The sequence below is a fragment of the Vigna angularis genome, chromosome 2, assembly GCF_016808095.1.
Source record: "Vigna angularis cultivar LongXiaoDou No.4 chromosome 2, ASM1680809v1, whole genome shotgun sequence".
Classification (NCBI taxonomy): Eukaryota; Viridiplantae; Streptophyta; class Magnoliopsida; order Fabales; family Fabaceae; genus Vigna; species Vigna angularis.
The window spans coordinates 45,627,826-45,639,831 of NC_068971.1; the positions used below are offsets into that span (position 1 = coordinate 45,627,826).

Sequence of the window (12,006 nt, forward strand, 5' to 3'; positions counted from 1 at the left end):
ACAGTGTTCTTGTGAGAAGTCTGTGTTAGAATAAAAGATATTTTAATTTATGCGGTAACCATTTTTACAGTCATTATATATATATATGGTGTTTCATCTGATATTTTTGGTGTGTTGAGGAAAAGAAAAATCGTTGAATTTGTTGTGTTTTAAAACTTAATAATAAAGAAAAGGTTATTATGTGATAGGAAGAGCTGAGAATAATATTGTCGTAAGGGAAAAAGATTGAAAAGAATAAGAGAAATATCTTTTCCGGCATCTAAAGCGTATCTGTCTCATCAAAAGGACGTCAGAAGAGAGAAGTGTATAGTATAGGAGTGAATAATGATGAAAATGAAAACTATTACCATGGGAAAAAAATCAGATAGGCGAAGGTGATTGGTTGAAAGGGAAGAATGAAAGAGGCATAGGCATATGTAGATGAACGTCAACCTCACAATCCTCCAAAAATCAATCAAAGGAATGGTGCTTATAGAAGAGGCTCTTTCTTTTTCTTTTCATTCCATTTTGGCATACTTATTAACAGTGAGGGGAGTGGGAATTGAAACACCACACAAATAGAATCCCATCTCAAACAAGACACGTACGTTTGTCACTTACCATACAAAAGAAACTCTGTGGGCGACGTGTAATCTAATTTCCCACCCACTCCCTTTGCTTTATTCCCCACACAACCTTCTCCAATTTCAAATCTCTTCTACACAATTCAAACTCTCTCTCTCTCTCTCTCTCTCTCTCTCTCTCTCTCTCTCTCTCTCTCTCTCTCTCTCTCTCTCTCTCTCTCTCTCTGCATGAAAAGATAACAGCCAACCCTTCATGGCTCACCGATCCTCTGCTGAATCTCATGACCAGATTCCTTCAAAGTCATTGGACCTTAACACTCCCCATCCAAGTAAAGATATCATCAACATGGAGGAGCAACAGCAACAGCAAGACCCCTTATTCTCCCTGAGCAAAATTAACCGTGATGGTATTGATAGAGATAAGGGTGTTACAGAGGAAGACCCGTCTGCTTCAAAATCCCTTCTTTGCGAGGAGGAGAAAATGGCATTGCAGGAGGCTGCTAAGGAAAGTAGTGTAACAGAGGGTTTAGAAGAGGATAGTGGACGCGAGAGGCTGAAGCGGCATAGAGTTGAAGTGGCTGGGAGGGTTTGGATTCCTGATATGTGGGGTCAGGAGGAGCTATTGAAGGATTGGATAGATTGCACAGCATTTGATGCCCCTTTGGTTCCGAGCAGAATCTCCACTGCGCGAGAGGCTTTGGTTGAAGAGTGTACAAGAGCAAATGCTGCAGGACTAAGAATAGAGAACAGGTGTTAGATTTTTCGTTTCTGTGATTCACTTTAACGACAACCACATATTCATCACGGATTGTTTAGTAATCATATAATCTTTTATATAATCCGATTTGTTTTTTCTTTATGACAATTACGTTTTCGGGGATTTTTATGATACATGTGAAAAACTCAACCAACATTTCGGAAGTTAAAATTTGTAAACTGTCAAGTTCTTATATTTTATTCATTGTGACTGTGTTTTCGGTTTCAGCACTTGTCTTTCTTTCGAGAAAAAACAAGTCATTAGTTCAAGCAATTTCCCAAATGGTCTCTCGCTCTGAACAAACCTTGACCCTTAAGTGCCTGAGTTGAAGCTTCCAATGTGTAATGTACATAACTTTCAGCCTTCGAGAAATAATTACGCTTGTGTTTTAAAAAGTTTAGTGCATTGGAGTTAAAAGATGCATCGTTTCTAACTCAAGCATATTTTATTGCAACAAATGCCAACGATTTAAACGAACCCAATTTGGATAGAAGAAATTTTATTTACTAAAACAGAAGTGCATCTGTTTAGTCACGATTCATCAAAACTCTTTCAAATTGTATGGTCAAATGTCAAATGTTCCAGTACTCATCACAATTAATATAACAGTTCTATCTACAAAAAAAGTGAAGGAATAATTTGCATTTGGACCCTCATGTCATCTAACTCTGTAGTGTATATCTCGATATTTATGATGCTAATTTTTTTATACACTAGTCCTTCCTGTGCAGTATACATTGTTGGCCTTTACAAATGACTTACCGGGGGCATACTAGTGAAAATGTGAAATTTACGGCTAACAAAATTTAGTGAAAACTCAAATGTAGCTTTGTGACCCGTCAAGAAATTGTAGGCATGGAAATCAATTCGAACATCAAGTTGCCACACCGTTATTAGTGAGTATCCTTACTTTTCACTCTATCGTTATAACTAACGAAAGTAAAGCATATTTACGATCCCAGTTCACCCTAGAGTAAGAAAATTTTAGCAACTCTTAAGCAAAAATGTAAAGTTTAGTTGACAGTAATTACAATTTACAGTCACACTCCTGACTTCCCTAAAAAATACAATAATCAATATCTGTTTCAAATTTGTAGTAAATATAACTTATGATAATAGAAAAAGAACTATGAGGGTGCCTGGACATCTAGCACTTCTATTGGCACCAATGTAAATTTTTTGTGCTACTCATACAGCAAATGAGAAAAAACTATCATCATCATTATGATATCAACTCCCACACCTTGATTGTCCCATCATCGCTTGCAGAGGCTAGCAGCGGCTTCTCCTATTTAGTAAATAAAACTGTTACCAATTGCAGAGACAGACACAGGTAGGAAAAAATGCTAATATAGGTCACCATTCTCTAAATATGTAAACGATTGTTTGATTTAAGAAAAAATAATCGTTTCTATTTTCTGTTTACTTTTAATACAGAATTTACTTTCTAGTTTGTACTTGATTCTTTGAAAGATTTGAGCACGAAACAATGAAAAGAATAAAAAGTTATCTTCATTGCTCCTATACAAATCTTAAAAAACAGGAAACAAAGTTGTATTTATAACTAACAGTGAAAAAAGAAAACTTTTTTCTCAAATCAAATGGCCCCTAAGATTTTGTAAGTTATTAAGTTGTCCTAAGCAAACTACATTTTATTTTTAAATTTCTTTTAACACGAATGAAAATGTATTTTATCCTTCGTGATGCAAAGTCTACCAATGCCTGTCAGTTAAACACATTACTGATAATAGATGCCAACAAACCACGATTACTTCATTGATCATGCAAGTTATCACAATGATATTAAGAGGGCATATTCAGACACAGACACGATAAGCTAAGAGCATTATCTAATTTAGCAGTGAAATCCACCATTCCACCCACTCGATGTGTGTGGAAAGAGATACTCATTGCATTATCAATGCGTTTCCATTAGAGTAGCGTCTGAGAATCTTACCCCAGGGCTCCACTGCACAAAATTTACATCCATGTCATGGGCCTTCTCTTTCTTTAGCAGCAACTTGTAGAGAGGACCACCAACCTAAACAACAAAATTGTCAGTTTTGACCTTTTTTTTTCTAGATAGTGGTATGCATCTACAATCTACAAAGACATAGTCAATTATTTAAAATCCTTGTGTTCAGTTTTGGTCATTATTTTACCACACAATCATAGAATCTCATAGTAGTTTGAATTTTTCAGGGACTTGGATTTCAATGATTTATCTCTTAATAACAGCACAACTGTAGAGGTTCAAAACACCCCAACGTTCGCAGACACCGAGAAGAGCATCTAAACAAAAGGATCCGATGCAAGTACGAAAATATACATTGAAATTGAGAAGGGAGATTATTATATTAAGAAAAAATGGAAACCAGCTGCTCCAGCTTGTCAGTAAACTCAAACAGTATGCAAGAACATCATGCTAATCTCTTCAAAATAAAACACTGTTCAAATAAAAACTAGATCCAGATAAAGAAAGTTGCGAATACAGTTAATATTATGACTGAGTGACTGGGCGTTGTCTGCATCTATGTTGTAAATAAAGAAACATTTGGCATTGGTTTGTCATGTCTTTTGCTACTCTTGTCCTTGTTAGCAAGTACAAACAGATCAAGAAATTCCAGGCTAATGATATGCACAAATAACCAATAGCACTATAGAATCACGAAGTGTCTGATTTAAAGTGCGTGATTTTACAGCAGAAAGGAAACTAGTAATGGGCACAAAGAATCCGGTGCTTCTCCTTTCTGTGCAGACTCTTCCTACACTTTAGAATAAACATGCAAGGATAAAATATCGATATGCTCCCACTGGCATCCCTACTGAGTTAAAGTTACAAGTCATGATAAACAGTGACACTTGCTCTCCCCACCAGAAGTCAGAATGAGGAACAAAGAGGTCCTTAGGATGAGGGACCAACAGCCACAGTTGATCAGCAGATTAGATTTTCTTATCTTTAAAACCAGTAAATTCACAGCATAGGTTAGCTGGACATTTAAACTTTAAACCAAACAAAGTCTTTGCAATTTATTGTGCAGCACCAACTAAGTAACTGATATTCTCTTCTTAATTAGGATACCCAATATATGAGAGAATTCTCCAGTAGGAGAACACGTGCACTTTTCTGAGTTTGAGACATGAATATTCAAGTTAACATTCCCATCTTAGTTTCTAAAATATTCAATTAATAAATTAGTCCCAATCATAAATACCTAATTTTTTATAATTACACACTGCATCCTGACAACCGAATTTATCCATTAGGCAATAAGTACACAAAGTACATTAGGAATGAATAACCACAATGTGTCATTTGAACTGCTTATGTTATTGGGTAACTGCGGTAACTAGTAAACAATAGGCATACCTGACTTTCATTGTCATCCACAAAAAGGCGTATAGCATCATCAGCGGCTCCACTGGCAAAGATACCTTCTCTGTCATACCAGCACACAGGGTACATAAATGTCAGATTTATAAAAAGAAATGAAATAAGATGATACATCTCACATCTGATATCATGATAACAAACAAGAAGTAAATCATTATATTCATCTGGCTATTAATTAAGAAAATGGAAAGCAATAAGTGATGAACTAACGTTTGATCCACAGAATGTTGCATAAATAAAAAATCATTCATACACTTCTCAAAATATCAGTGACCCAAAGACTGAAAGAGGGTAATCCATCCACAATGTACGAAGAAAGTCAGCATAACTTTTAAATATGGGGGTTGACCATAACATAATAGCTCCTTTAATCCATAATAATGTTGCTTAATTTGACATCATCAACATCGGGAATAGACATAGATAAAAATAATGGCATTCTCAAAGGCACACATATATTATAGATAGAAATTTCGTTAACAAAGGCAGCAAGTTTATGTAAATGCCCAGTGAGACGCAAGTGTCATTTTACCTTGACCAATGAACTGAGAAAATTGTCCGATCATGATACCCTGTAAGAGTGCAAAGATGTCTCCTGAAATTCCAATAAGAAAAAATAAATAAAATATCCGGAAAGGAATAGAGTATATTAATATGCCTTCATTATTAAGTGATATGCTATAGTAAAAAATAGTATTATGAACATAACCAACCTATGCGATTGATTTTATAATATTTGAAAGAAACTACCGATGGTGTTTCAATCTATTCCAAACTATTATATGAATATAGCAGAATTGATAGTCAGCTATAGTAAAAATTAGTATTATGAACACAACCAACCTATGCAATTGATTTCATAATATTTGAAAGAAACTAACGATGGTGTTTCAAACTATTCCAAGCTGTTATATGAATATAGCAGAATTGACAGTCAGATTACAACTTCAAAGATCAGATATATCAAAATTAGACATTTCAAAATATTGAGTTTAAGATAAAGTAGGCAGGGGAATCGTGAGACAATAGCAAGCAAGCAATGGGTCATGATGTAGCCACTATAGTTATCAATCTCAATGGACACAGTGCAATGCCTAACTCTAAACTCGCTATAGCAGGATAACAAGATGGACACTATTTTAAATAATATAATACAAACTAAAAAGTTTATAGTGCGCATATAAATCCTCAAAAACAAAAGAAAACCCAAAACTAATGAAATTCAAAATAAATAATAGAAGTCACAGTTTAAGCAAACAACCACCATCAATCTAGGTGCAATAAAGGCATAGTAACGAAGTCAAAATTTGAAAGAAGATGACGCAATTATTAGAAAAAATAAATACAAAACTATATCAAATTATGATAATGTGAACTGGAAAGTTGAATGGGAGAATAAAGGATGAAACAAAGGAAAAAAATATATCCTTAAAAGTCTGAAGGAAGAAAGGTCAAAACAGAGGTAACTTCATAGTAGCCAGCTATGCTATTTTTGCCATTATTATGACCGAATGACAATTATTGGAAAATCTTCACTATTTGAATCCCATAGCAAACCAGGGCAGCTCCAGTCCACTACAGCGTGATATTGATTAGTGTGGAGGGATTAGAGAAGAGTTCCTAAAATCAGGATGTTAAGAAGGGAAAGAATTAAGCATTAAATATTCAAACAAAATCTGGTTTATGTACTTCTATTGTTCCACTCGAGACTGTTAAAGAGCTACAGGTTATGTCATGATACACTCTACTTCCAGTCCATACGCTTTATCCCAAAAGGTAGGTCCTCTACCACTTTACAATGTTCCTCTGGAAAAACCAGTTTCAAGATTTAAAGCAATAACCCATAACAATAACATCCGTACATAAATGTGAATGGCTAGCATCAAATAACTTCTAATAAAATATGAGATGTCAAATACATATTCTAGTGTTCTATAGAAGGGGAAAAAAATAATGTAAGAGATGCAAAAAGGAAACTAGTGAAATACTAACCAGGGTGCAAACCCACCACCAGATTGAATCTCTGTGTTTTCTGTTCCCCAGACCTTCACGGTAAGATCATCGCTGCCATGAAGGTTTGCCATAAAACAATGTCACAGAAGTTAAAGAAAATGATAAAACAATTAAACACGCGAGCAAAATAAATTTTGGCATACCTACACGAAACCATTCTGTCACCACTCGCATTGAAGGAGAGAGCCCAGACAGTGTAAGTATGTCCGCTGATAAATAACAATGTTTAAAATAAATAAATTAAATTAGAATTAACAATAACGATAATGGCCAACATATATGCAAACTACATTTTACATAACATACGGAAAAAAACACTCGTTGCTACAAAGATAAGAAAACCAAGAGTCTATAGACTTGAAGGTGATGGAAGAGATCAAGAAGTAGTACTTATTAGGCACCCCAAGGGTTTGGACGCATTGCCAATCGTCACTATCACCTTCATCCGCCCAAACCTGAAAGAAATGCAGTGTTAATTTTGTACATTGCTCAATCATTCATCCACAAAGGAAGCAACCACAAGTAACAAATAAAGAAGAAAAAAAATGAAAATAAAATGGCAGAGCGACTTTAGCCTCAGCGATACCTTAATATTATTATCATAACTACACGAAAATAAGATATCCTCTGTGGGATGCCACTTCACCATTTTCACATCCTGCGCATGTCCTTGCAGCACAGACACGCACTCAAACTCATTCCCGGGCAGAACTTCCCATATCCAAACAGACTTATCTCTACTACAAGTCGCAAGCAACGTGCCAGACGCATTCCAACACACACTCTTCACTTCATTTTCATGTCCCTGTAGTAAAATCGCATTCACCTCAAAGTAAAGTTCAACTATCAAAGAATAAACATCCTAATTCAACAAACAAAAAGGTTGAATTTAGCAATAACCTACCTCCAAAGTAGAAACACACTCAAAATCGCCACCAACATTTTCCCAAATGGCAGTGGTGGCGTCGAAACTTCCAGTGGCCAAAAGCTTCCCCGACGGTGACCAAGCACAAGATCGAACAGTTCGAGTGTGTGTTTCTTCCAAAACCGCCTACATTCCATTTCCACAATCAAAGTAAACTATAATACACACACAATTTTCTTCAATTGTAAAATACATCAGAGAATTGAATTTCACAACGATTGAGAATGAAAATTGATATGAGAAAAGACCTTGCAAGCCCATAGACCAGAGGAGAGGTTCTGCTCCCAGATTCGGACGGTTTTGTCGCCGCTGCAAGAAGCAAAGACGAGCGGAATACCGGCGTGTCCAGTGGCGGGGTTCCAATCCAAGCTCCAAACCTTATCGGTGTGACCTTCGAGTCTCTGAATCTCTTTCAACTCCATCGTCACCAATCGCCTTCACTCTCAGCATACACCGTAAACACTGACCCGTTTCTTGATTCTCAACTTTCTACTCTGCTATTTCCTACTTTCTCACTCTTCTCCACGCCACGCGTCAGAGAAAATTAGTGAAAATGATTTTAACAAACAGACAAAAACAAATCACCAATTGGGCCGCCGCAAATTCACCACGGGGTGAGCGCACGGGAAAACTAGCTACCTACTGATGCACCGTTTTTGGGTAATCCATGGGTACCGTATCAAAATTATACCGTGGTTTTAGACTTCGAATATACAATTCCTATGAATCATACAGAAAAAAAGTGCTTTGTAATACAATCGCATTCGAAACTAAAACGATAATTTCCTTTTTCTTATACTGAATTTACTTCCTATAAATAATAAAACGTGTTATTTAATCCTACTAAAATTGGGAGGGATTGAGGCAAATAATAAAATTTAATTGAGCATTTAGATGATGTTCAAATTTTGCAAAAAAATAAAGTCCATTATTTTAGAAATTTTTAAGGGATCTGTATAAATTTAGGTTGCGCTTAATCGATTTAAAGCAGCTTATATTTATTACATCTAAACTTTATATTTCAGCAAGTTTATTTAGAGAGATTAGATGCATTTTATTACTTTAAAGAGTTAACTTACAATACAGGTAGTTTCGTATTAAAACATTGTTTACTTATATAGGTGTTTTGGTTGAAAGATGATAGTAACCATTTTTTCTCTTTCTAAATTATAGCCTTTTGATATAATTGTAGATATCATTAAACAATTAGGAAAAAAAATTGTGTTGTGGAGTAAAGTAGTTGGGAGGATGGAGCTTATGATCAATAGTAGCAAAACTTATTTTGTTGTTAATATTCTCTAATTGTTTGTATCGTTCAATATAATAATTTATTAAGTGTATTACTAAGGTTAAATTCTATTTTACAACATCTCAGTTCGTATATGTGATACTTTATAAATTATGTCATAAGAGTTATAAAAATCATACATAATAATAAATAAACAAAATTAATCATAAATATATTATTGTCAATGGATTATTGATAACCGTAATTCAAAATCTTTTATTTTGTTTAGTTTTTTTATGTTCTTTTCATGTGGTTGAAAAAGACATAATGCAATGTTTTTTTAAGTTGGGTTACACCGATCAAGTTATTTATGATTTAAAATGATTAAGGATTATGTTTTACTTTTTATGATTTATATATTGTTTTAGCTAGTTTAATTGTTTTTTACACTGTGTAGTATTCTTTTGCCTTTTATATTTATTTTACTATGACTGGTGATAAAAAGATTAATTAAATGTCTTCATCTTGATGAGGTGATGAGGTGAAGGATAGAGGTGTCTCTCTTAAATGTGTTCACTTGAGAGACATGATTTGAATAATAGAGAATTGATGAATTTTAGAAAAAAAAATGTGTTGTCAATGGATTATTTGTAATTAAGAGTACATCTTTTGTTCAAATTTTATTTATCTTTTATTTTGTTTGTCTTTTTTTATGTTCTTTTCATGTGGTTGAAAAAGGCATAATGCATTGGTCTTTTGAAGTTGTGTTACACTGATCAAGCAAGTTATTTATGATTTAACATGACTGAGGATTATGTTTTACTTTTTATGATTTATATGTTGTTTCAACTAGTTTAGTTGTTTTTTACACTATGTAGTATTTTGTTGCTTTTATATTTATTTTATCACAACTGGTGATAAAAAAAATGATTAAATGTCTTCATCTTGACGAGGTGAATGATGGAATTGTTTCTCCAAACTTGATGGAGATGTTTTGAAGAATAGAAAATAGATAAATTTGAGAGAAAATTATGTGTTGTTTTTTTAGAGGGATCTAAGATGGAAAGTGGATTTGAAACTAAAGTTAATGAGGAATTTGACTGATGTAATAAATTAAAAAAAAATGGATTAAAAATTAAAATTATTAAATTATTCCTAGTTATAAAAGTAATTTAAAATGATATTTATGGTTAATATATTTTTTTAAACACAAAGTTGGTTCTCTTCTTCTCCAGACATTGAAAGATTGTTTGAAACAACTTACATATCAATGTCTTTGCATGATCTAATGTTATGATTATTTGTCTTACCTTCATATGATTCGTTCTCTTCACATTTGGTATCCAACTTAACTTCACTGCCACTTTTGTAAAATCCGCAGAAAATAAATAAAATAATATACATTTTATTTATTTATTTTATACTAAGATAAATTATTTTGGTTGTGTATTTACGTGTTAAAAGTGCTAAATTAATAGATAGAAATTAATTACAATTATATTATTTTGTCTTATCTCTATATGATGCATGAAATATGAGTTAGATATCATTGTTTGCATTTATATATCTGTCAAACTGAATTGGTTTAGTGGTGATTCAATTATGTATTATGACGTGGGACGTTCATGCCTTGTGTCCAAAAGAGAGAGAGAAGAATTGGCAAAAGTAGATGTTGGCATTAAATGAAGAAAGAAGTTTTTTTGAAGGAAGGCAACGTTTTTGGTTAAAGGTGAGATTTTTGCATGCAAGAAAAGTGAAGTGAGAGAAGAAAGAAGCCAAATTCTTCTTCTTCGTGCACGAACCAGGAGCACCGGAAAAATATGCAACAAAGGGTGACTCTTGGGCTGAGTAATGGGCACCTCTGAGGCCCATTTTTCTTCAACGTTTGGGTCTCTAAACAAACTTCTTGTGCACGTGAGGTTACAAAGATAGAAGGGGGAGTTAAATAGGGAAACCTAAACCTAGGAAGAGATACATCTTAACCTAGAAAAGAGAGGAGATAACGGCAAAGATAGAAAGAAGGAAGACCGAAAGAGATAAGAAGGGAGACCGCTGTCACGAAGGAAAGACTTTCGTCTAGGAACTATAGTAGACGCTTGCTGGAATTCCAGGTAAGGGGAACTAACTTTGCTTGTTTTGTTGGTGTGTAGGGATGATAACCATGAAGTGAATGAATGTAATCTTGGTGCTGTGATATTTGTAATATGTTTTTGTTTCGATAATTCTTATGTGTTGTTTCTTCATGTTGTTTTGGGATTGCTTTTGGTGTGAGAAACCATGGGTACACTTAAGGGTTGGGGTTTCATTCGTGGAGTTCGGAAAAGGAAGAGGGTGGCTTTGGGTTGGAGAAGAACCATGTTTATGGGCACCATAGTTAAGGAATGAAAGTCCAAGTTTTAAAGTTATAATTGTGTGTGTATGTGGTTAAGTTAATACTAGTTGAAGAGAAAGGAATAAAAGACGAAGTGATAAAACAAGGGTTGATGTTAGGGTGGTAGTAACGTGAACCTAAGTGATAAAATAAGAGTGCATGGGTGGTGAAAAGTAGGTGGGCTGCGACCCTAAACTGTGTTTGGGTTGTGATGGTTGAGATTAGGCGGAGGTAGCTTTTGGGAGTATATGGAATGTGTTTACGTGAGAGAGAGAGAGAGAGAGAGAGAGAGAGAGAGAGTTACGAGTGAAAGAGGAAGAATATGGGGTACTGGTTATGTAATTGGAGAGAGAAAAGATGCATTAAAATAGAAATGGAAGTTATATAAAAAGGAGGGAGAGATTTAATAGTATGGATGCAGTGGGTAGTCTTGAATTCACGTGAAAGAGAGAAAGGGTTTTGGAGAGAGAAAAAGAAAGGGGTTTAACTCACTTGATGTTTGATTTGCATGGGCTTCAGGAGAGGGAATGGTTTAAAATGGGTGAGAAATTAGTAGCAAAGGTTACTGGAAAGAGAATAAAGCTTACTTTATTGGGTTGTTGTAATTGAGTTTTTATTTCATGCATGGTGCATCCTTGTTCTTGCGTAACAAGGGAGTGTGTTGGCTCTTCGATTTCTCTTTGATTAAATGGGTGGACCAGGTAGGGCTGCCTACGGTTTTGTGGGAATTGAGTTTTATGTTATGTGGTGCCCGA

The 12,006-nt window shown here is 34.5% G+C and overlaps 2 protein-coding genes across 8 annotated transcripts; one reads left to right on the forward strand and one right to left on the reverse strand.

Annotated features, from left to right (window-relative positions):
- The first annotated feature begins 656 nt into the window (after window positions 1–656).
- LOC108329400 (protein BIC1) lies at window positions 657–4,206 on the forward strand. 7 transcript variants are annotated; one of them, XM_052872454.1, is made up of 3 exons: window positions 659–1,313; window positions 2,148–2,216; window positions 3,523–4,206. In XM_052872454.1, coding segments are annotated over exons 1-3 (567 nt in total). In that variant the 5' UTR covers window positions 659–816; the 3' UTR covers window positions 3,524–4,206. The 7 variants fall into 7 exon arrangements, with proteins under 7 accessions (XP_017419067.1, XP_052728411.1, XP_052728414.1 ...); XM_052872452.1 differs by lacking the exon at window positions 2,148–2,216 and adding an exon at window positions 1,549–1,661 and having other exon boundaries at window positions 660–1,313; XM_052872453.1 differs by lacking the exons at window positions 2,148–2,216; window positions 3,523–4,206 and adding exons at window positions 1,549–1,661; window positions 2,052–2,066 and having other exon boundaries at window positions 660–1,313.
- LOC108329399 (protein CIA1) lies at window positions 2,295–8,435 on the reverse strand. Its single transcript, XM_017563577.2, has 10 exons — window positions 7,901–8,435; window positions 7,632–7,778; window positions 7,314–7,532; window positions 7,118–7,182; window positions 6,871–6,936; window positions 6,707–6,778; window positions 5,247–5,309; window positions 4,691–4,760; window positions 3,278–3,361; window positions 2,295–2,608 (listed from the first exon to the last, which is right to left on the reverse strand). The coding sequence occupies exons 1-10, from the start codon at window positions 8,072–8,074 to the stop codon at window positions 2,543–2,545; spliced, it is 1,026 nt and encodes a 341-aa protein (XP_017419066.1). The 5' UTR covers window positions 8,075–8,435; the 3' UTR covers window positions 2,295–2,542.
- Between the last annotated feature and the right edge of the window lie 3,571 nt (window positions 8,436–12,006).